This window comes from Zosterops lateralis (genome assembly GCF_965231275.1).
Source record: "Zosterops lateralis genome assembly, chromosome: 3".
Classification (NCBI taxonomy): Eukaryota; Metazoa; Chordata; class Aves; order Passeriformes; family Zosteropidae; genus Zosterops; species Zosterops lateralis.
In genome coordinates this window covers 40,849,734-40,874,051 of record NC_139764.1, presented here as the reverse complement: position 1 = coordinate 40,874,051, position 24,318 = coordinate 40,849,734, and the positions used below count along the sequence as shown (strand labels likewise).

General features: G+C 37.6%; 2 protein-coding genes across 2 annotated transcripts in view; one reads left to right on the top strand and one right to left on the bottom strand.

Moving 5' to 3' along the window:
* Positions 1 to 3,585: 3,585 nt before the first annotated feature.
* The window catches only part of ERMARD (ER membrane associated RNA degradation), a 24,594-nt gene continuing 3,861 nt past the window's right edge, over positions 3,586 to 24,318 (bottom strand). The window contains exons 2-18 of the mRNA XM_083856864.1: positions 18,093 to 18,261; positions 16,798 to 16,937; positions 16,199 to 16,300; positions 14,990 to 15,079; positions 14,462 to 14,559; positions 13,804 to 13,940; positions 12,399 to 12,513; positions 11,730 to 11,832; positions 11,240 to 11,269; positions 10,664 to 10,732; positions 9,734 to 9,904; positions 8,778 to 8,861; positions 7,918 to 7,997; positions 7,310 to 7,438; positions 5,642 to 5,851; positions 4,642 to 4,755; positions 3,586 to 4,088 (exon numbers count right to left, since the gene is read on the bottom strand). Coding sequence (XP_083712990.1) covers positions 3,929 to 4,088; positions 4,642 to 4,755; positions 5,642 to 5,851; positions 7,310 to 7,438; positions 7,918 to 7,997; positions 8,778 to 8,861; positions 9,734 to 9,904; positions 10,664 to 10,732; positions 11,240 to 11,269; positions 11,730 to 11,832; positions 12,399 to 12,513; positions 13,804 to 13,940; positions 14,462 to 14,559; positions 14,990 to 15,079; positions 16,199 to 16,300; positions 16,798 to 16,937; positions 18,093 to 18,261 — 2,001 coding nt within the window. The 3' untranslated portion in view covers positions 3,586 to 3,928. The remainder of the gene's footprint in view (positions 4,089 to 4,641; positions 4,756 to 5,641; positions 5,852 to 7,309; positions 7,439 to 7,917; positions 7,998 to 8,777; positions 8,862 to 9,733; positions 9,905 to 10,663; positions 10,733 to 11,239; positions 11,270 to 11,729; positions 11,833 to 12,398; positions 12,514 to 13,803; positions 13,941 to 14,461; positions 14,560 to 14,989; positions 15,080 to 16,198; positions 16,301 to 16,797; positions 16,938 to 18,092; positions 18,262 to 24,318) is intronic.
* The window catches only part of DYNLT2 (dynein light chain Tctex-type 2), a 5,204-nt gene continuing 1,842 nt past the window's right edge, over positions 20,957 to 24,318 (top strand). The window contains exons 1-2 of the mRNA XM_083858298.1: positions 20,957 to 21,025; positions 23,427 to 23,570. Coding sequence (XP_083714424.1) covers positions 20,990 to 21,025; positions 23,427 to 23,570 — 180 coding nt within the window. The 5' untranslated portion in view covers positions 20,957 to 20,989. The remainder of the gene's footprint in view (positions 21,026 to 23,426; positions 23,571 to 24,318) is intronic.

Below are 24,318 nucleotides of genomic sequence, written 5' to 3'. Positions count from 1 at the left end.
CAAAACCAAGCTCTGCTGGGGGTGTTCCAGCATTTCTACACAAGATTTCACAGTGTACAAAAATCACTTCATGTGAACGAAAATATTTTCTAACTGCAAGCTCTCTGCATGGTTTGAAATTGCTACCGTGGACAAAGTTTTCAAAGGCCACCCAACAAGCAATAGTCAACTAGCTCTTCTTCACAGGGCAGCATATGAATAGCACATTTCAGTTTCAACAGATTAAAAAATCATTACCACAGCAATAAGGCTGAGACCTTAGTGAATTTTTCTCAAGAAACGTATTTCTTGACAATTAAGATTTTTGTTCAAAAGATAAATATTGCTTTTCAGAAAAAAAAAAATGGTGTACTCGTAGCAATAACTAAATGACATTATGAATTTTTTTCTTTTAGGAATATCAGTAGTTATGTTTTGTAAAAATCTATAGTTTGTTAAATTATTTATTAAATTCAAAGAACTCATTCTTTTAAACTACATAAAGAGAGGGGCAGCTGATGAACTTCTGACAAATTCCAAAAGTCCTCAGCAAGTAGTGTGGAAAATATGATGAACCTCTATTTAACTATTAAAATGCTTGCAAATTTTTATTTTTTGGATGAGTTCAATTTCTCCAAAAGTTATCTGAAACAAATGAGAAAACAAGTTTCTACAGAAGATACAATTAGAGACACATATGAACAAACCTGATGGAATCAGAAGAAAACTTAATTTTACTATACACATCCTAAGAAAAGAGATAAGAAAGTAAATGTCAGCATGGAGTGCTATTTTGAATTACCAAATACTGCCACCATGTGTTCACTTCAAAGGCCATCAGGCTGCTTGAAAACCGCTAGATGGGATGTACTAAAAGATAAAGTAAATCAAATTTGTTGCTCTATCTCTTACGTAAACATTTCTGTATAATGCAGTAGTGATGACAACCTCAAAAAGGTTTTAATTACTTTTAGTTGCTGGATTTATGTTTGAATAAGAACACATGGCTCTGTTTCCAACCCTTCCTATCATCATCGAGGAGAGCAAAACTAGAGAATGACTCAAAGAACATAAAGAAGCAGCTTTGTTTTCACACACAGATGCCTAACAATAAAGACATTTCATTGTACTGGTGCAATGCCCACCTCAGCAATGTACTCGATCCTGATGCTCCTTAGAAGGTACCAAAAATCACAAACATTGAAATGGCTTAAAGTTATGTCAGGAGAGGTTTAGGCTGGATATTAGAAAAATGTTCTCCATCCAGAAGTTTTTTGGGCACTGGAATGGGCTCCCCAGAGAAGTGGGACACTAGCCTGACAGAGTTCAAGAAGTGTTTGGGCAATGGTCTCAGACACATGGTGTGACTCTTGAGGATGTCCTGTGCAGGGCTGGGAGTTGGACTCGATTATCCTTGTGGGTCTCTTCCAACTTGGCATATTTAGTGTGATATGTGACTATGATAAACTGACTAATTGAATTTGGACTAACTGACTTAAGAATCATCACTTCATCATTAGCATTATCCAGGTAAACAAAATAATTCAACACTTTTCATCATGGAGTGCTGCAACTTCCAAATCTGTATCTATATAGATTTACTGAATCTATATCTGAGTGAATACCTCAAGCAAAACACAGACCCTGGGAAGCAAGGCCAACAGTTAAATCAGATCCAAGTAATGCATGAAATACCACACTTGGAAGAAAACATTTTTTTTGGTACAATTCTAGCTATATCTAGATACATTGTTATTCCAAGCTTATTTGCTCTCAGGAATGCTCAATGTTCAGAGTTTAGACTCTTTCTCATATCTTAAAAGGGATTCTAAAGAGATGGCAAAGATGAGTAACTGAAGTGGAAAAGTAAGTAACTGAAAAAGGACAAACCAAACAACTTCTATCACATCTCTTGCCATTTGTTCTTCAATGTGCATTGTAGAATATACACTTATTCTACAGCTCTATTCCACAAGTCTTTTAACAGCAGGAAAAATCCGTAAGCCCTGCATGCAAATGACATGCAGGGCTGTCATAAGCCATAAGCCCTGCATGCATAAGCCCTTCTGGTAAATGACAGCATTAAGTCAGAATAAATAACTGGATTGTCCCAGCCTGTTCCAGATTTGTTTAACAATAGATGGTAGCAGTGTTCCCATCAGAGAGCTTCAGAGGTAGGAAAACAAACTGAAAAAGCATCTTTGACAGAATTGCCAGAAATCCTTCATGCTTCTTACCGCAAACTTAGAGCAGCAGATCACATCTGTGGCACTAATTAGGAAAGAAGAAACTGTCAATGTTCTCCATCTTAGGTAAAAGCAAATGAAGTGAGCAGAATGCAAGATCATTTTACCAAAGTTTAAATACAGCAACAAAAGGAGAACTTCTGTTGTTGAAAATACATTTCTGCAGTCTATAAGGTGCTTTTTAGTACATGAATGCACTTTCAAAAGGAGAAAGTGTGCCAGCCATTTATGTGTGGTAATTTCTTGATCTTTTTCCTACAATGAATATATAAAACTTAAATTGTTTTTGTCTTAAAATACTTATCACCATCAAAGCAAGTGTCATCATAAATGTCACTACCAAGACACACTTAGCAGAAGTATCTGAATATCTGAGCAATGGGTACAAAATAAGCCTCCAAAAATATAATTGGGATCTACTGACTCAGTTTTTTTAAAAAGCTGAACTTTTGGACCTTTTTTCTTATACACTACATTAGACTAATTATTCTCTATTTCTAGATTTAATCTATTTTATCTAGTTCAAACTTCTTCACATAATTGAGTTTCATCGCAACAAAAGAATCTTTGGGAAGTGACAAAGCTAAATTTCAAACACACACAATATATTTCAAGAGTAGCACAAAGGAAGCAACATGATCATAATTTATATCCATCCCCCACACTGAATAAACCAAATTAGTAATTCTCTAGCTGTGATTTCCAGTCAAGAAACATTGCAAAGAAGCTTATTAAAATGTAACTTGAATCTTTAATCCTTTGTAGAGCCAAACATTCTCCAGACATTACCCTCTGCTTTTACTCTTCATAGGAGAAAGCAAATGGAGAGACACTGGTGGTCCTCTGTGAATCTGTTCTTCAACCTATGCATTCCTTTGAAGTTCTACTCTTTGGTGATGAAAAAGGGTGAGAATTTATTTTGAAAAATAAAATATTCAAATGAATATTGTGTGCAATAAGAGGATAACTTTCTAAACCACTGTGAATACGTGTCTGCAAGCATGTGAATGTGAGTGTTCATATTCATTCTGTATTAAATTAACTAACTAAATATGTATTGGAATGAGCAGATGAAATTAAACAAAATAAACACATACGTGTCCTTCTGCAGAATTATCCATTCTGTCTCTTTTAAATCCTCATGTATAAACAACTGTTTACTGAGTTACCAGCTCTGCCTCAGAGTTCAAAGCAAGATCAGACTATTTTACAACTAACAACAACCACAGATGCCAATGACCACTATCTTATGCTGAAAGTTCATAGTTTCTTAACCTGTTGATCACAGTCTCTAACATAATAGCTGATGTATTCCAAAGTCAAAAATTACTTTTCAGATTTAAAAAATTCCAGAGCTTTTATTCACACTTTTTTCTTAGGTATTTTTCAGTACAGTAGGAAATGAAAAAAAAAAATACAAAATCAATGTACAAAACACAAGATTTATTTACAGTAGAACTTGTATCATCCTGATTTAGTTCACAGCAAATCTTTTTCAGTGCATTTGACAAACAAACCGTTCTCTGGGAGCTTGATACTTCATCTCCAGAATCAGCAGCTACCCTCTGATAAAATGAGTAAATTTTGCATCCAATATTTGATAATAACTTCTGAAGTTTGTCTTTAAATTAAATTTATCAAATATGAAGTCTCCATGACTGTTTAGATATAACAATGTTCAGACAATCATAAGCCCGCTTAGTTCACATAGCTAAATGCACTAACATTAGCTTTCTCTCACTGGTTTTCCTTAGTTTTATCAAAGTCTTCTTTGTAAATTCCATGGTTTCATCCCACTTGTTTTTCTCAGGGCTTGTGTATGTCACCAAGTTCTCAGTGTACTGCAAGACTGACTTCAAAAACCTACAAGAAATAATATTAGAGAAAACTCTTCTAAGGATTTAAAAAGAAAAATTAAAAAAAGGAGAAGAATATTGCAATGCCTGACTTAAAGCTGCAAACATCTGCAAGTTTCCAAATCTCCCTCAGGATAACTGGATGATCAATACATTAAGGTTTGCTCTTGTTTTGGAGAACCACTCCCTTCCTCTCACTGTAAGATGGAAAGATCTTCAGAACTGCAATTAAGACCACCACAGAAAAAATAAAGTGACCAAATGTGTGGCAGAGTTTGTCCCAAATGTCTTGCTTTGCTTTCTTGGTCAAATGCTTCACAGTGTATGTGACATCCAACCAGCTGCTAATTAACACACGAGGAGTAAAGTCATCAACATACTGAATGCAACTTTCATGTATTAATATTTCCTATCTACACTTCAACAAAATTATTTTAGCTCCTGAGTGAACATTGTCCAAAGTAAAATTATGATTATAAAAATAAAAATTCTCAACCGTATAGATCAAAAAGGAATTCTGGGACAATTTCTATTTTCATAAAGTAAATTTATATACTCACTTTAGATACTGCTGATAATCAAAAGGATTCTTCTTACAAACTGAATGAACACTGACTAGTTCCAGAGTAATCAACAGCAAGATAAGCCGCAACACTGGAGACAAAAATTTAATGCTAGAAATAAAATAAAAATACTTAAATAAACAAACTAAAACCAATTTGAGAAGAAATCATTAATATTACAAAAAAAAATACTGACTTTTGCACCCAACCTAAATTGGTGGATATTGCAAAGTCGGGGCAAAAAATAAGACTGCAAAATGTCCTTTAGCAAAAAGCAGTGCAAATCACAGAAAAGTAGAGACAATAAACTGAAAACAAGGGGGGGAAAGGCAAATATCTAAGATTCAAAAAAACCCAAAAAAAAACCTACCAAACTTGCAAGCTCCCATTAATCCGTAGATAATAAACTGCAGATCAACTGAATCACAAATGTGTATCATCAACTGTCAGTTTAAGCTATGTTTCTTAAATAATATGGATAACATTTTTGGGAACCTTGCTGGTAACACAATACTTATAAAACTCTGGAAAGCCCCTATGATTAGGAAAAAAATAATGGAATATTAAAATCTGTTCTATCTGTAAAGAGACTGATTCAGGTGTAATGAGAAAAAGCAGTAAACTAAAGTAGATAAAATCTTCACATCAGTTAAACCTATTGCAGTCAAATAAAACTTCAGTGGCATTTAGATACTGAAATAGGAAAAGCCAGAAACTGAAAAAAAATGCAATCTAACATTTAAGTAATACTTAATTGGAAAGCTTGTAATTTACAGTGACATAATCTAGCAATGCCCCTTAAATTATTCCCCAATTTGAGATTTTCTTGTTATTTCAATTTTGCTGCTTAACAGAAATCTGGTTGACACTTGAAATGGTTAACTACAACACTGTTGACTTTAAACTCCCAAGTGAAGGCACTGAAAGGCAGCGACAGCAGCGTGCAGCCATTCTCTCATCAACCTAACCGCAGAGTAAAGCAAAACCAGCAGCCCACCTGCTCAGCATCCGTCCATAGTTGTGTCTCTGGCGAGAACGCAGAGTCTTGTTAACCCACTGCGTGTACCGCAGCCCAGCGCTGGCAATAACCTGTTGGGACACTTGATGGCACTGCGCGCTTATTCTGCGGAGTACCGCCACTACCTCCAGGACAGCTCGTGGGGAATACAGAGTGCAAATGCGTGTATCACAAAGTTCCACCAGCAACCTCCAAAACAGGAAGGGATTTTTAACGTCAATCTTTTGTTAGCTGGATTTAACGTAGGATACATTTCATATTAAGTGCGGTTTGACTCATAATGTTTTAATTCAGAAAACCTGGAAACAAACTGCCCTTACCTCATGAATGAAAAAAAAGCAAGGGTCTATGAAGTAGGAGTAGTGATTGTGTTTTCTATCACTTTATTGAATATAAATGCACAACTGATTATGATGAATATGTTTCCCATTTCAGATCAAAGAAACGCAACCACAATAAACAAAACTGCCTGGCTGAAATGATACACTGAACACATCAAATCACAGCAGGGCTGTGGTTGAAGCCTCCCATCATAGCTCAACTCACAATGAATTAACATCCACCATAATAAAACTCATTGAAACAAATGCTATTAATTAGTATTCCCATTAGTGTGTGGTCTTTCTTCTGGCCAGAACAAGAAGCAGACTTAATGTTGCGTAAAATGCAGGTGGTGAGGCCATTTTTTTAATCAACACCACACCAGACCATGCTTTGTTAAAGCTCACAAATATCTTCCCGCTGTCATATCTGCTACACCAATGTGTCACACATCACTTTAAACACTCTCTTCTTACAGAAGTGTTTCTTTATCTCCCTCAAGCTCCGTTTATCCCTGAGATAGCAAAACACTAACGACTTAAAGTGATAAAGGCAGAAAACTCTTAGAGTAAGGTTCTCTTTCTTCCAAATGATAAATTTGCAGGTTGGTGGGTAGGAAGCAGAAGACCCGCATGTTACATAAGTAAAGCAACAGGTAGAATCCTCTTCGCTCTATGCTGCCCATGCCTAATAGGTTTGATTAGAAACATTTTGTTCCAACATATTCATTCAGTTGTGGGACTCTTAAGGCTGCTTTAAGAGTGGCAATTAAAAGTCAAATTATTTTCATCATTATTCCAAGTCAGACATTATTGGAACTAACATACCTTCAAGTCTGACATCAAACATAACAAAATATTTTCTCTTTCTGAATCTTGATATTAAAGCATTAAGAACAGAATTACATAGCAGTGTATGGCCATTTTGAATGCCACACACAGCTGTGACACCAAGAACATTAAAATGAATTTTTGATGCAGTTTTAGCACAAATCAGACTAAAACCAACCTAGTCTAGTAAGTACACAAATATTTAAAATATTTTGCTTTTGTGGCCTGAAAAAAAAAATGTTATTTTTTCAGGGTAATTTCCAAGTAAAATCTGTACTGTAATTCCAAAATGTACAATGTCTCATCCTTATTTTGAAGATGATGTTCAGCTGCAATCCTAAAATTTTCAGATTAAATCAGCAGCAACACTAGAAAAGTGCAGACAACATTTCAAGCATTACTTTGCAAACAGGGAAGGATAACTTATGTTTGAAAGTTCTTACACTGGGCTGCAAGTAGAAGCTGACAGCAGGAACCAGGAGGGCATCAAACTCACCTCTCTGTTAGGACACTATTGATAGGATCATCTGAACTGCAGCAATTCTGGGGCATATAATGCTGCAACTGAGATATAATTTCAGATATCATCGAAATTAAAGTATCAGCTTCAGCATTTCCTTCCAACCTTAAAAACAAAAGAGTCTAAAATAAGATTTGAGATTATAAAATTGTTTAGTAATCATTAATACTTACATGGCATAGATCAAGATGCAAATTTTTTGGGTAGCAGTGTATTCAGTATCCACTGTTATACTCTAACATAATTTTTTCCTTCTACTTCACAAGCATGATTTTCTTTCTCCAACTAAAGCAACCTTCTCTCAGTGTCAGCAATCTTCAGAATCCCTCTTAATGCTCCATTCATAAAAAGCCTATGGTATACTGATTATGATAGATGCATTAAATTTTCTTCCCTCAGTTCTAAAAAAGTACAAGATCCTCCAGTGATATTATTAATGACTTCCTCCTTTTCAAATAACAAGAAAATGCTACATTCTTTTTCTAGCGCCTCATATAAAGTTTCACAGTAGTTACCAAGTCCTTTCCAGAATAAGGAATTATTTGCTGGTTTATATCTGGTGATCTTATGCAACACATACATACCCTTTGATGTTTTGTACTTGTTCCTCAGGCACTGTTGGCAATTCAGCCCATAAATGGATGCTCTTCATACATTCCAGCACCTCAAAAACATATAATGAAAAATGTTTTGTAAAGTATAGACTTCGACATGCTTTTCTTAGTGGCCCATTTAGAAAAAAAAAAATGGCAACAGGCAGTAAGTTATCAGTTCACTAGTCATAATTGTGTAAGCCAACCTCATTTTTTAAGGTTTAGGTTAGTGAAAAAGTCTGGAAGTACACTTCCATGCTAAAACATTATCTAAATAATTTAGTATTCTATGGTTTTAATATAAAAAAAAAAACTAACATGACTTCTGTAACACACTGTTTGAATGCTGTTGAAAAGTAAAAGAACTAAGTATGTCTATTGCAATGTCAAATCAACAGAGAACCATCCTCAAGCAGTTCATTATACTGATTGGCAGAGAACTACCATGCCATTGGAAAGCAGATTTTGCTACCACGACAGAATCCTAATCAGCTGGCCTTCATACAGTAAAAAACTTAGTAATAGCCTAATTCAAGATTCCTGGAGACAGGACCTAGCAGTGTTCCTGACATAAAATGCATAAGGAGATTAATAAAAGTAGAGAAAAGCAAACACTCATTTACGAAAAAGAAAAAAAGCTATTTTGTGATCTAAACCACAAATATGGTATAATTACACACACTCCTGTTAATGCAATTGATATCTCATTCTAGTAAAAAAAAAAAAAAAAAAGAAAAAAGTAACGTTTGAACTTTTTTTTAGGACAACAAAAGCACGAAGAAAAGAATTAGGTAATTTTGAGGATTCACAGTTTTAAGGACCACAATGCTTTCACAGATGGAAGTACCTACCTGTTTCTTGAGTCGGGAAATTGGATGAAATCGAGATCGGTAGCAACTTGCACAGTTCATCAATGGTTTAATGACCATGTGTTCCTGATGTACAAGATCACAGACAATACACAACAGTTTCTCTAAGCTCTCCTAATCATATGCAGACCTACACTTATACTTCATTTTATGTATGCCACCTATAGCACTGATGTCAATAAACACTTCCAAATGTCTAAGGGCTGAAAGAAGTAATCAGCACAGTGAGTGGTAAAAACTTAATTTCACATATTTTAACTATGAAATCTGACAGCAGCTGACAGAAAAGCAACCAAGTATTCTCTTCATGCAGCAGCACACAGTACATCTTGAGAAACTAAAAAAGAGCTGCAACTAATAAATGGAAGGTTTATCTCACAGATTTCTGTGTGATATTGAAAGAATTCCAAATATAAACAGGTAACTTGGAGAGCAAACAATAATTGCTAATGCTGAGAAACATAGTGCTAGGCAAAAAGGATTTACAAATTCATAGTGTAAGTATAGATACATGTAACACTTCCATTGCAATGCACTATTATTTCCAGTGTCTCAGGAAAAGAAAATCTCACATACCTCAGATGTTCTACATACTTTCAGATAATTCTGCAGATAAACAGGCTAATTCATCAATACAATTTGACAAAATTAAGTGGAATCATTATAATTTATGAATTAACCTTGTGAATAAGGACTGGTTAAGCCAACAAATTAAGGTACAGCAAGAAAGGGTAGGATTTTGGAAAACTTCCTGTACTTATTTCACTACAAAACTAGGCAAAAACATATTTTCACAACTTTTTCACTTGGAGGAATATTTCAATTGCACAAAAAGCAGTTTTCAAGAAAGATTCACTCACCAAACTCTATCTAAAATCCATTTCATATAAAATAACTGGAAAAAAGAAATCCTCAGAGAATAAAATATTGGTCCCTACCTTAAGAGAAAACATTTCCTCATCTGAGAATCTGCAGAGAATTGTAATAGCAAATCCAACTATCTGGTTAGCTACTTCTCTGGGAAATGTTTCTAGATTGATCTCTCCATGGCTTAAACGATCTCTTATACGTGGGCCTTCCTGGTGGTTCAAGAAATCCCAAAGGAAGTCCTGTGGTATACAGAATTCTAGTCTATGTGTATTCACAGAGAATTGAATATATTCAGTGTATAGAATATCTCTGAAAGACAAGTACATGATCATGTCTATATTTCAGATATTCAGAAGAAAAAACAGTGCAAACATATATTCTATACTGTGACAACTAAACTGATTTAATTCAGCTTTTTGTCTCAGGACCTTCACAGCCCCATTGCCTCTGGCAACAGGACAGTAACCTCAGACCTCCTCTACACTCTGGGGTGAAGAGGTCTTTCAGAAGACCTCTAAAGGTCTTCTGAAAGACCTCTAAACTTACCACCCCTAGTTTTCTTGTTCACAATCTGTTTGGGTAGTAAGATGCAGAATGTGCTCAGGTAGGTTTGAGCCACATTTTTGTGCTATCTGTCCAGACAGTGTAAGGCATATCCCACAAACAATCAGAAATAAGTTTTGAAATTTCTCTGTATGAGGCATGAATTCTTCTCCTGCTCCATTCAGCTGAACTTCAGAAGTCTAAAGACAAACATCTCTGAGAGACTTATATTTCATAAAGGAAGCTAGTCCCATATCCTAATGCAATACAGTTTGTCAGGTATGACTTTGTATCCTCCACAATAAAAAAGGCTAACAAGCTGCTAAGGCTCTAAGCAGCCGGACATAAGCTGTATGAAATAAGTGAGTATTAGGCATATCATAAAGATTATTACTAAGTGAAACAAACAAACAAAACACAACAACAAAACCCCAGAAAACTTTTAAAACACTTGCCAAGGCAGGCTCCTCAAGAACTACAGGTAGCTGGTTGACTTCCCCATTATCCAAATGCTTTGCTAGCATCTAGAAGAAAAAGTGATTTGATTAGAAACTTATTAAATTATTGAAGACCATATAATCAAAGAAGAAACAACATCTAAAGTAGTTTCCCTAATCTGATGTGATTACTCCTGCTACTCTAGAATCAAAATGCCTAATTATTACTGACAAACAATTTGAAATAATCCAGTCAACTTGTAAAACTGAGGATTTATGCTGGCAATACTTATTTGTATTACTTTGAATACCTGAATCTAAGAAAAATAGCAGAGAGTTTGTTTCTGTGGAGTGATGAATTTCAAGATAAAATATTTAGAAAGAAATAGTCTGTTCATTACAATTTGTGTTAATTTTGATATTTTCTGGAGCACTCCAAATTTAAAGTATTTACTGTCCATCATCTTTTATTTGGAAAAAAGTTAGAAATAATGCCATATTCAACAAAAGAAAGTTCATTCTTAACTCTAGTAATGGGAAACATGCATGGTTCAAATTCTGACACTGATAAATATTTTTAAAATATCACGGTACCTCATCAAAAGTGGTGTAGAAAGCAGAAGACTAGAACAAAACACAAATAATATTATTTGGTTATCAAACAAAATCAATTAACTAGGCATGTATATAAAACTTTCATTTATTCATTTACATGAGATATCAGAGGTGCATGAATTGCAAAGAAGTCCCCTTACGAATGAAGAAAAGGACTATGGGACTTTGTGCTGAGTTTTCTAAAACAAATATATCATGTTCTGCTTTTCACCCTAAACAACTGTTTCTCAGCATTAATCTTCCACTACTTTTTCAGTCCTTTTTAGAGGCAAGCATTAAAAAAAAAAAAAAAAAAAAAAAAAAAAAGGCATTCATGAATCTCAGCTGGGGATCTGTAAATAACGCTCCAAAATTGATTGAAATTTTGTGAGGTAAATCTGTAAATGGTTAGAGACATTACTCTTCTAGAATAACTATTTTGCAAACATTGCAAGCACTAAATCATAACTGACTTCAGACAAAAGTTTACCTCTGCTGTTAGCAATCGATTTGGACATTTATTAGATGTAGTGAAGAGCAATCTAAGCCCAACTTCCAGCTGAGGAAGTAAGAGAATCACACTGTCAGCATACCTGAAAAAGTAACACATATCCAAAGAGTGTTTTTCTTCCTGATAAATATAAACAATTTCAGAGTTACAGTCTCAGGCTAAACAACCCTGACAAAGTTCCTTTGCAATGCACTTTACAAACAGACAATAAATGACTAACAGAATAGTCAGACAATAAGTGCCAAACAGGAACTGACCACTGAATTCAAGCTCAGAGACACGAATAACTCACAAAAAGATGAAGGATGGGAGAGGAAAACAAAACAATACACTTTCTTCCAAGATTCAAAATATGTGTCATTTAACATATGAAGATTTATTTCCACTTGCTTTGGAAACCTCTCCTTTTTTGCTACATCTACATTTTTGCTACATAGCTCTTTTGGGGCTTCAAAATATAGTTTATAATCTTAGCTGGCACAAAACAAAGCAATAATTCAACAAACTTTCCTAGAGATCACCAAAACAAAGCATAACTATATGATGTGAAGTAATTTATTACAAAGTCCTGGAATCTGCAAATGCAGACATAAAAATACACAATATATTCTTTTTAGATTCTATTAAAAGTAATTTAAAAAATCTTACCTGCTTTGCTTGAAAGCTGTTAAAGCAGCAGTCCAAAATGGTAACATAATTTTTAATACAAAACTGGACAGTTTCACAAGTTCTTCAGCTATGGAAAGTATTTCATTATTAAGATCTGAAAGTTAAAAAACCAACACTGAAAAATTACATATAATCTACACTTCACTAGTAAATTTTAAATATTTCATTGAAAATATATTATTTCAACATTTGTAAAGGGAGATTTATCCAATTTATTTTATCCAATTAATTTAAAACATGGCTACAAGAGTAGCCATATTTAAGACCAGAAATTAAATATGCAAGCTTGAATTTGTGGTGATAATATAAAATTATAGAGTAAAACCAGTTTAAAAAGTCATGTTTGCTTTTTATTGAAAGGCTACATAGCAACTGGACCCAGCTTCTGTTGAGTCATTTTCTACCTACTTCAGATACTTTAAAGAAGTATAATATTAATGAATAATTTCTATTCAGCCAGAATCAGCACAGTAGTATGAACATTTGAACGTGAGCACATTCCTCCTATTTTATCAGTTTTCTTTGTTGAAAACACAGCATAATAAATTAACACTTCATACTTCAATGCTACCATGTAATGAAACTCACACTTATAAATGTCTTATCCGAGAGAAAGCTTAAATTGGTAAATGTAACTTGATTGCAGTAGGTGTTTTTTCAAAGCCAATCAACAGCTATAGGATTTATACTACATATTTTTTGGAATGTTACCAGCTTGATTTAGTTCTCAAAAGCCCTGTCTCAATTTCTTGGAGAGGTGTTCCCCTGATTATGTAGCACAAATTGACCACGATCACCACTGACACCAAGATTCCCCATATGCTGTTATTGCTTAAAAATAGCAGGAATAAACCAAATAAGGTCTGTGGTCAGGGAGAAGATTTTAATCTGACACTTCAAATCCTTCCCTGAGTAAAAGCATTAGTGTAGTGTCATCATCTTTTACTCAGTTTCAACACTACCTTCCCTATAAGACTCAGGACACTCCTGCAGGGACCCTTGCAGCTGGAACCCATTGATTCTGAAAAAGGTTAGATTTCATAAAGGCAAACTAGATGACTGTTACAAGAAAGTAACTCTCATAATAAAAAAAATGCAACATACAGTTGAATTCTTTTAGAAGCGGCCATATTTCACGTTTCAATGTGTTATAATTATTTTAGAAGGCAGTAGATTTTTACTCAATGGGTCAGTGAGCTGTCTACATATTAAGAAGTTGCCCTACAAGCATGATTGGTTCATCTAATGATGGTGTATACAGGTACCTTAGTTAAGATTTAATCTTGGAACTCTGGAAAATGCATTATTTTCAACAGCACTTTTGGACAAGGAAACAAAAGCAAATACAGGATAACAAAAAATTTTCTAGTGGTTAGACACTTGCCTGGAAATGCATCAAGCTCCTCTAAGCTAATGAAGATCACATAAGGTCGATGTACTAAAACACTTTTAGTTTGCAGAAGATAAGTCTGTAACAACTGACCCAATCCTGCAGTTAGAAAAAGCAGCATAGCACAGTATCTAGAGAGAATACCACAATGTATTAGAAAAGCTTATACAAAGAAATCTTTTGCAAAGAACCAACATTTGTGAGTTAGGAACAAAGGGGGTTTTTTGCTTTTCAAAAAAAGTACCCAGAACGTACACTCTTCATCTAAGTAGAGGCACTTAATAATTAATTGCATTCACAAACATAAAAAAAATTAAAAGAGTAGAATCAGAAAAAAAGCATCACATTCTACATTAGCTGCTATTGCTGCTCCTACCCCATTCCTCTCTCTTTTGTTCCAAGTTACTCCTCACTGCCCTGACTTAAAAAAAAGTTAAACTTTCTTGTTTTCCCTCATAGTACAAAACCCACGGGACCTGATAATGGCCATCTTTGTAATGGCTGAAGAATTCTATAGAAATCATTTATAAAAGAAGCAGAAGCAGCAAGGGAATTTTTTTTCCCATAAGAGAAGTAAGTTTTATTAACCACTTTGCAAGAATTCACAAGTCTGCCTTTTAAGAAAAGGAGTGTTTTTTTCCTGGTAACTTACTTGGCAGGAATTTCTTGTGGTGATGCAAACCCATGCCACAAAACATTACGAAGGTTCAGACCACGTGGAGATCCAATGAATACCTTCAGTACATTCATCTAATTAATAAACAAAGTCATTACTGCATAAAGAAAACTATTATTTTTTGCTTTTCTAACCCTTCTTACTTTTATTACCTTCCCTTGGCAGAAAAGTTCAGAAGTTATTGAAAAACTGCAATGTCTACTGTGAATATGACTGACCACCACTTGTCACAGTAACTAAAACTCATTATTTGCAATTGTCAGTATTCTCTGAAGGAGAATCTTTCAGCTTATTTGTACAGGATATAGAATATAATATGGGAAGAATCAAACTAGTTATTAGACATCCCAAACAGTTATGATAGACAAACAAGTGAGATCAAGTTTAGCTCTTATTTCTTGTAGTATAAATCCAGTGTAAGTTAATGCAAATTAATACAAGGTACATTTGGTAGGAAGAAAATCAGCTCAGTAGTTATTCCTTATTTCAAAACTATGTACTTACTACATCTTGTCCAAAGACATCTGCAAGCTGCTCAGATGCAAGTAAGTCTCTTAGAAGGAAAGGACAATCATTACCCTTAAGTAAATACACCTATTAAGAAAAAAAAAGAGCAGAAAAGATAATAAATAATTTAGTATAGTTCTTTGTATTTCAAACATATACCTTGACTACTTTACCTAATAATCATTTTCATCATTGTAAAAACACTAATCAAACAAAACCCACCAAATCCTTGAAAACACTTTAAATTCTGTAATTTCATGACAAATTAAAATTTAGAAAACATATCAGGAAAGAGTGGATCTTTTACTTAATGTGACCATAGTTAGGCTCTTCACAGGATCTGTACATATATATAGACTGCTTTTCTCTTCAAAAAAATCCCACAGAAGCCAGTGAGGCACAACAAGAACATAATTAAGGGAATAAGCTCTACCAAGGACAGTGTATTTTGTTCTTACAATACAAATTTATATGTGAAAGGGAAAAGACCTGTGGTTCTTCTGATTCTTTAAACTAGATTTTATCCTTGTTGGACAATCTTAGCATCTCAAGTTTCAGCTGCTATCACACATTCCATTCTTAGTACTCTCCCTGACATTTTTTTCCAACCATTGGTGATTTGTTTTACTGCAAAATTTACCTCGCCCCACACTTGGGCAAACTGGTTTGTGAGTTGGCCCGTTGCTCTTTCTCTGACATTTCCTTCTCCAGATCTCCTTATAGGTATTGAACAACTATCCATTTTAATTTACCTGGTTGTAAAATAGCCCAGCAGCAAAAACTGTTTAAGTAGCTATTTCTCCTTTCTCCCTAGGAAAGAAGTTACCCAGAAGCCCCTTTTTCCAGCTGCATGACAGCTAACAGAAGTTAATACACCATCAGATTTTCTGTGGCAGCTATGCTGCCCCACTTCAGTTAAACAAATCAAACTATTCAAACTCTTCTCTTTCCTAATGAAATTGGTTAGTAACAGCACTCACACAAGCAACTCTACAAGCACTGGTGAAGGAGCCCCACATATGTTTCCATTAGCACAACTGGGATCGAGGTAAGAACCAAACTGTCCAACTCAAAATGCATGTGGGCTATTAGTGTACTACTACAGTACAGGGTAATATCAATTTTTTCAATGTACAATTAAATCCAAGAGCTCATTCCTATTTTATAAAGCCAAATCTGCAATAGACTCCTCTTGCTGGCACTTACATCACCCAGGGCTCGCTCCAAGCACGATGTTAGTTTCATTAAGCCAAGACCAACTTCTGTAGCTTGTGTATATTGTAAAACATCAAACACTTGAAGAAATACCTGCATAATGGGGGAGAGGAAGAATGTTGTGTTCAATATTCAAAAGTAAAGATCACATTGCCAAAAGCACAGAGAAACTTAAATATTTCTCCACGATAGTTGCTATGCAAATGCAGAAAGAAAACCATGTCAAAGAAATGAAAGTGTAGATGCCTGGAGAGAAATCTCCCTAAAGTACCTCTTGATATCTAGTGCTTTACATCTTTAAAGTTATGCATAATAACTTTATAAGGTAAAAATTGATATTAGGCACAGATTATTAGAAAAACAAAATCTTACAAACTAATGTTAGAACACACCCAAAGCTCCTCACATTGTCTAATACGAAATCTAATTACAAAATCAGAAAAATTACAAGCAACCATCTATCAGAGAAGGACAATTAGTTAGAAATTCTAAGCATTTTGGTTCATGGATATTTCATCTGTATTCTCACATTAAGCTTCCACAAAGGGTTCAGGTGCCAAAAACCAAACTGTTAACAGAAGTTTCCATACCTCTGTGCAGTTTGTCCAGTGGAACCACGATGCATATTGAATTACAAATTGCTCCTTAGTCAAAGATTTCAAGTACAAATTAACAGATTCACATACAGGTCCTAATGATCGAATGCTTTTGATATAATCCACGCTTTGATCTTAAATTGAAAAATAGAAGGTGATTAGGGTACCAACCTTCCTGAAGTTCTAATATTTTAAAACTTACTAGGGATAAAACCTGCTACAGTTTGTGTACATATTTAGCACAGATAATTTTATCCTGACTATTTTAGCACAACCAATAGAATACAATTTACTGTCCAAAACACCGCACAGAAAAGGTATTGAAAAGGAAAACTGCAATGCAAAACCAGGTAAGATCAAGCACCTTCTCTGAATAGAACAAAAAAAAAAAAAAAAAAAAAAAAAAAAAAAAAAAAAAAAAAAAAAAAAAAAAAAATTCTACCCCAATAAAAACTTAACACAAGAAAATATGGAAGCAAATAGGATCATTATGTTCTGCTTTTGTTGAAATGTGAAGAATCTACTAGAATTCCTATAGAAATTCCATATATCAAGCTGGAAGCTAGTGCAGGCTCAGCAGGAGTCAAACTGCACCACTTACAGCCTTTAAAGAAGGCAGACGGATGTGGTACCTTACAGAGTGGTATCACTGCTTCTCTTTCATGGGACACTTTTTATAGGAAAATAAATTCTTCTGGTTTACAGAAAGATATTTTTACCACCTCTGGAAATTAATAACAGAGCTTGCATGATGCAATTTGGAAAATTAAAATTCAATGAATTCATCAGGACATAAATACTTTGTTTTGGTTAAAAAACAACTCCAAACTATTCCACATAGAAGGGAAACAAGATTGTACTTCTATACAACCCCAAATTGGGAAACACAAACAAAAGCAACAGGAGCAATATTGACGGCCCCAGGCTCTTAAATTTACTGAAAAAGGAATATAAAAACCACAGAACAAGGTAATTATGGGGTTGGAGAGAAGCAGAACTGAACCCATTATGTTACAGGCACATTAAGCTGGGACCAAGATGAAGGCAAAGCAGGAGCTACTTCGGTAGCACAGATTATATGAACCTTAGGAGCCACCAAAGGCCAAATACCAATTGCAGATCAAAAATTCAAAGCTCTTTGTAGATAGGAACTCTACACACTCTAATCTGCAGCAGAGCTAATGCTGTACTGTAACAGACTGTCACTACTCAGCTAGGATTGCTATGAACTGTACAGAAAATCTGCATCAGTTGTAAATGCATCACTACTACAGCAGGTAAACACCAACCTGATTCAAGGTAACACACATGCTCTGTAACAGCTTCCCAACATAGTTCCCCATTTCCAGATAAAATATTATTAATATCATAGGTGTCTGTCTTTTCAAATCCAAGTTTGCAAATTGCATAATGCACAGGTTGAGAAAGACAGGTAGTGACCGAATCTGGCAACGCCATCTGGAACAAACACACACAGAGAAAGAATCCTTGTATCAAAAAAGTACACGAGAACAACAACAAAAAAATTATTAAAGCATACCCACAAGCACAGCTACCTAGACAGTAATACAGTGTCTGTAAGCAAGCTGTTTGGGTTTGCAATGCAGGTTTCATCCATGCATGTGAGGAAAGGAACTCTCAACCAGAACCACCTTTGTCAAACTGAGGGAAAGCATTGCTCTTTCAGGTCAAGAGGTCAGGAGGTGTATTTCAGAATGGTTATTTCAGAATGGTTATTCTACTGAAACCATGACAGGATAGACTGAAACAAAATATCCCTGTCTATATATAAATGTTCTGCCTAATCTCTGAGCTTGCAGAGAAACTGACGCTACTTCAAGTAAGCCAAGATCATCAGCCTTTACAACTAGCAAGACCCTTGGAGGGAGGCAGGGGGAGAACAGGTGAATTCTGTAGCAATGTTAGTGCAATTTAAGCATTTATGCTATTTCCACATTAGTCTAAACAAGAAAAATTGACTGATTCGGAATCGCACATTTAAATTAAAACAAATTGCACAGAAAAAACTGCCCATGTTAACAAGAATGAAAATGCTTCTAATTTAGTTTTAAAAAGTCACACTTCTTCATTGATCAGACAGATAAGAAATTGTTTGATAATGAAGTGCCAATAATAATGAAAAATATGCCATTAAAGTTAAATTTTAAACATTTTTTTCCTCTCTAATTAGGTGGCAGAATTGACCCTCACATATGTAGTTTCTGAATTCATGGCTTCAAGGAGAAAGGAAATATTTATATAGCTATCAGCTCTGAGCAAGTGTAACACTTCCAATCGGAAACCTGCTGCCATCTGAAGTATCTGCCTGCTCTTTAAGGAAAAAGATACTTAAAAATCTACAATGTTCCTAAGACATATCATCCTGTCCATCTTTATTTGTGTCTCTTCCCCTTCCCGTTCGCCGTTTCACTGTCAGGGCCAGAAGGCCAGAGCAAAACTTGCACGACCGCTGCCACCCTTTATTTCTCGGGTTGGTTTTCTCACCCAAGATTTACGTTGTTTAAAGTCCTTGGCCCTCTAAAAGCCCCGAGTCGCGTTGGTACAAAGAAGTGGAGTCTTCAAGGCCTTGCTTTCTGGTTTCTCGAGTTGTTTATTATTTGATATCACAAAGTTTTTCTCCGCTCCCAGCCGAGGTCCGGACAGCGGCTGGGACACGAGGCGACTGCCCACCGATGGGACGTCACCTTACATTTATACAGATAATTACGTGTAGGTTATTAACTATTTCACACCAATGCCTGGTGCTTACACTAAGAGGGTCACTTCTGCTTTGACCAAATCCACTCTAACTACCTCATATCATCACCACCCCAGAAGATGGAGGATGAGGAAGAAGGAGAGGGACACGAGGTACCACCCAAATTCCACCATCTTGTCTCCCATTTACCTCTATTCTAAGAATCCTAAAACTACTGAATTTTGTATGTTCTACTATGCTAAACTACTATTTTCACTTCCTGGTGATTTGCAATTCCTCTCCTAATGCTGGAAGTTTCTCCCATGGGCTAAGATCAAACTCAGTGTCTTCCTGGGCTCTGTGCCAAGGTTTCCAACCCCCCTGGACTGGTTCCACACCCCTCTGTCCAGGGTTCAAATTCTCTTTCCCGGGTCCCAGGTCATCCAAAGGGATGTCCTGGACTCCAACATTTATTACTATTACTCATGTAAAACGGGCCAGGCACAGGGCAGGGCGGTGACTTTGCAGGGAGAGCAGCTCCCCGAGCCCCGGGCTGGCAGTGGCCGGAGCAGGGCAGGGCAGGAGCAGGGCAGGGCAGGGCAGGGCAGGAGCAGGGCAGGAGCAGGGCAGGGCAGGGCTGGGCAGGGCAGGGCAGGGCAGGAGCAGGGCAGGGCAGGAGCAGGAGCAGGACAGGGCAGGGCAGGGCAGGGCAGGAGCAGGGCAGGGCAGGGCAGGGCTGGGCAGGGCAGGAGCAGGAGCAGGACAGGGCAGGGCAGGGCTGGGCAGGGCAGGGGCAGGGCTGGGCAGGGCAGGGCAGGGCAGGGCAGGGCAGGGCTGGGCAGGGCAGGGCAGGAGCAGGAGCAGGACAGGGCAGGGCAGGGCAGGGCAGGGCTGGGCAGGGCAGGGCAGGGGCAGGGCAGGGCAGGGCAGGGCTGGGCAGGGCAGGGCAGGGCAGGGCAGGGCAGGGCAGGGCTGGGCAGGGCAGGGCAGGAGCAGGAGCAGGACAGGGCAGGGCAGGGCAGGGCAGGGCTGGGCAGGGCAGGGCAGGGGCAGGGCAGGGCAGGGCAGGGCTGGGCAGGGCAGGGCAGGAGCAGGGCAGGGCAGGGCAGGGCAGGGCTGGGCAGGGCAGGGCAGGGCTGGGCAGGGCAGGGCTGGGCAGGGCAGGGCTGGGCAGGGCAGGAGCAGGGGCAGGGCAGGGCAGGGCTGGGGCAGGGCAGGGCAGGGCAGGGCAGGGCAGGGGCAGGGCAGGGGCAGGGCAAAGCAGGGCAGGGCTGGGCAGGGCAGGGCAGGGCAGGGCAGGGCAGGGCAGGGCAGGGCTGGGCAGGGCAGGGCAGGAGCAGGAGCAGGACAGGAGCAGGGCAGGGCTGTCCCCGTCCCCGCAGGCCGCAGCCCCGGAGCCGCCATGGCCGCCGCGCGCCCCGCCTCACGGTCCGCTCGCGGGCAGGGCCCGGGCCGCCGCTTGCCCCCTGCGGGACCGCCGCCACCGCCATGGAGGGAGGGAAAAAGCGCCAGGATAAAGACGCAGTGAGCCAGGCCCAGGGGCTACTCCGGGGGGCTGAGCTGGCGGGGAGCGGGGGGCAGCGGGTGTGATGCCCGGCTGAGGTGGGCGTGCCGGGCCGGCCGGCAGCGCTGCAGTTGAGGGGGAAGGATGGAACGTGGAGAGCGTGGGTTAAAAGGCGCTTGTGATCTTGTGAAAATCGGTAGGAGGAATGCTGTTCCCTCTCGGTGAGAGCCCGGTTAGGGATGGCTCGTGCTCTGTGTGCTCGGTCCGGTGTCGGGCTCGCTCGGGCGCCGGGGGGCAGAGCCGCCGGGCTGTGGAGAAAAGGGCGCTCCTCCCTTCGCCGGGCAGCCGCTCTGCCCTCCTCTGAAGGAATAAACTAGAACTCTTGCCTGTTCGTTTTAACAACTAAAACCTATTGGTTGTCAAAATGGACTTACTAACAAACAGGATTTCATTTAAATAGCAAAAGCTTTTTTTTTTTCCCCTCTCTTAGCATACTTCCTTCCATATATCCAAAGTTAAGCCAATGTACTCGAGTTGAGTAGCCTCAGAACAGGCGTTTTTTGGTTAAGTGCTCAAATGCAGTCAGCTTTTCAATTTTTGATTTTTTTTTTTTTTGTTCCACAGAGGGTGCAAATATTTTACAGAAATGTAATTGCAACATTGTGCTAAAACTTGGGGTTTTACTGTGTATTTTATACAGTGATATACAGAAGTATGTGTCTTTACTAGCCATGTCTATAGAGAAATCAAAGTTTTTGGTTGCCTCATTAGTAAATGTAGTGACTTCTTGCAAATGATTATGAAAACTCCTGTCACTAATAATAGCAAGTAAACTTTTAAGTATTGCCATTGTTAGAAGTTGCGTGCTATAGACATGAATTTTCTTCCATCTTTAATGAAAGAGGTGGAAGGTAGTGTTGAAGGTAGTGACACTACCATGTCAGCCAAGAATCACTGTTTGGACTGCGCCCTTTTTCACAAGTTCATTGCTACTCTCATGGATGAGGATGCTCATTTGAAGACTCAGCTGCAAAACTTGAGGCGGTTTTTCTTCTGTTAGGTGATGTGTGATGAGCATGTCAGGGCTGTAGTCTTTTGAGATCTGACTCTGCAGTTAGTAGATAATGAGTACCCACAGGCTAAGTGCAAATGTGTTTGGTCCTTGTGTTTTTAGAGTAAGTGCTGTTCAGAGTTCAACAAACACCAGCAGGCAATTTGCACCTAAGGCTGCCAACATCCCTGCTTTTAAGGAATTAGAGGACACTTTTAGGTAACGTTGACAGAACTAATGTGCAAGTGATTTCATAGAGAAGAAACTGCATTTCTTCCCTGATTCTTAAAACTCCTCACACAGAAAGATTTGTGAGCCACTGAGTAGCGCATCTTCTAAAATAATTCTCATTAAACTTTTATATTATCCATAAGTGACATTTTTCTGTATTTCTTAGCATAATCTTTGCATTGTGATGTTATTTCACCTTTGAGTTCTTTTCTGCTCTTCTGGAAAGGCGCTGATGATTTTCTCTCATGTTAAGTTCTAGCAGTAGTCAGGAAGAAGTGGAGCCAAGACTGAAGTCAGTGAAACTTGGAAGTGGTTTGTTAGGAAGTAGCTGGTATGGAAGACCTGTGGCATTTATTATGATCTCATTGGTTCCTTGTGCTTTCTGTCTCTGTCTTTGTTACTATTTTACAGTGTTATTTTAAGCCACCGTGGTGGAGGTGACTTTTTTTCCCGCAACATCAGACTTGCTTCTTGCATTCATAGAGGGATAAGTTTTGTGTGTTGAAGAGATAGAGTACACAGCTGGATGGGGAGAAAACGCCACCTTCAGAGATCTGATTTTAAGTTTCAAGCAAAATCACTTTGCACTCTGGAGCTTACTTTTTTTTTTTTTTTTTTTTTTTTTTTTTTTTTTTTTTTTTTTTCTGAGCAAATTAAATTATCAATACATAAGCTACTATTTTAGTAACAAGGAATAAGGACAAGTAAAATGAAGTAGTGAATGAACCAAGTCTAGATTTTGGGTAGGCAGTTTGAATGAAAAGCTTGAACTTGTGGCTAACATTCTTGGATGGGTATGTATCTGTGTATTTTTACTTGGAAAAGGGAGGGGATTCAGGGTGCTAATATGCTGTATCTGATTGATAAGTTTCAATGCAAAGTTCAGTTGGATTTTGCTGGAAAAGAATTTAAAATTGGGTGGAAGTCAACCACTTCTCTTTTTTCAGGCAAAACAGTAGTGTTAAAACAGCCAGAAGACGATAACCAGCTCCTAGCTTTCTGTGGTTTTTCGTAACATATTCCTAGACTAATTGTTGGGGTTTATTTTCTCTTAACTGTACACCATAAAGTATTATTCAGAGTCTTTAAATTCTAAAATACTGGTATGTGATGTGGATTTTTTAAATTGTTTTGTACAGTCAAAAGGAAAAAAGGCACCTCAGGATGCTTCAGGCACAGCTCCAACAGAAGTAAAGGCAAAGCCAGGAAACACATACAGACTGGAGCCACGTACCAAAGTTCAGGATAATTTACTAAGAGACAAAGCTCAAGCGATACTAACGGTATAGTATTACTTAAATTAATTGTCTCATTGCAAAAACAGCTTGTTTTGCAGAATTATTTACAGAACAGTGAATATTACACAAACTTCAACATGCATAAATCTCTGTCATCTTTTCAGTTTTGGCACATGAGTGTAATGTGTACTCCGTCTTGCAAAGTGCAGAAGGGCCTCTGCAAGGTCACTGCTGAGCATGTTGAGGTGGAGCTGAAGCTTCATAAACTCTTACATGTTTTAAAATCAAGTTGAGCTACAGCACAGTTCAAAGTACCATAATCCACAAAATATCCAGTTAGCGAAAGATTATGTCATCAAATTTGTGGATTTCTATTAATTCTGCTAATATCACAGGCCCTGCATAAAATTACTTGGTATCCTTGACAGTCAGACTTCTACATACACAAATTAGGCAAAAACGAAAGAGAACAATCTGTTGAGATAATCCAAAACTGTTAGTGGCATTTTGAACAGTTATAATCAGATCTTTTTAATTCTGCAGTCTGGAAGACATATCTTGGCTATTTGGAACAGATATTTTTAGCACGGTTTTCCAGTGAATGGGCCCAAATAATGGAGAAGAATACACTTCTGATTGTTAAATGGAGATTGGCTGGGCATGTGTGTCACCTTAAAAAAAACATAAAACATGTCAGAGTAAAAGTAGTGCATCCTTTGCTGTTTAAGACCATTGTCTGACTATTTTAATCCCTAGTTCTTCTCATGTTCTTGTAATGAAAATTACTGTAAAG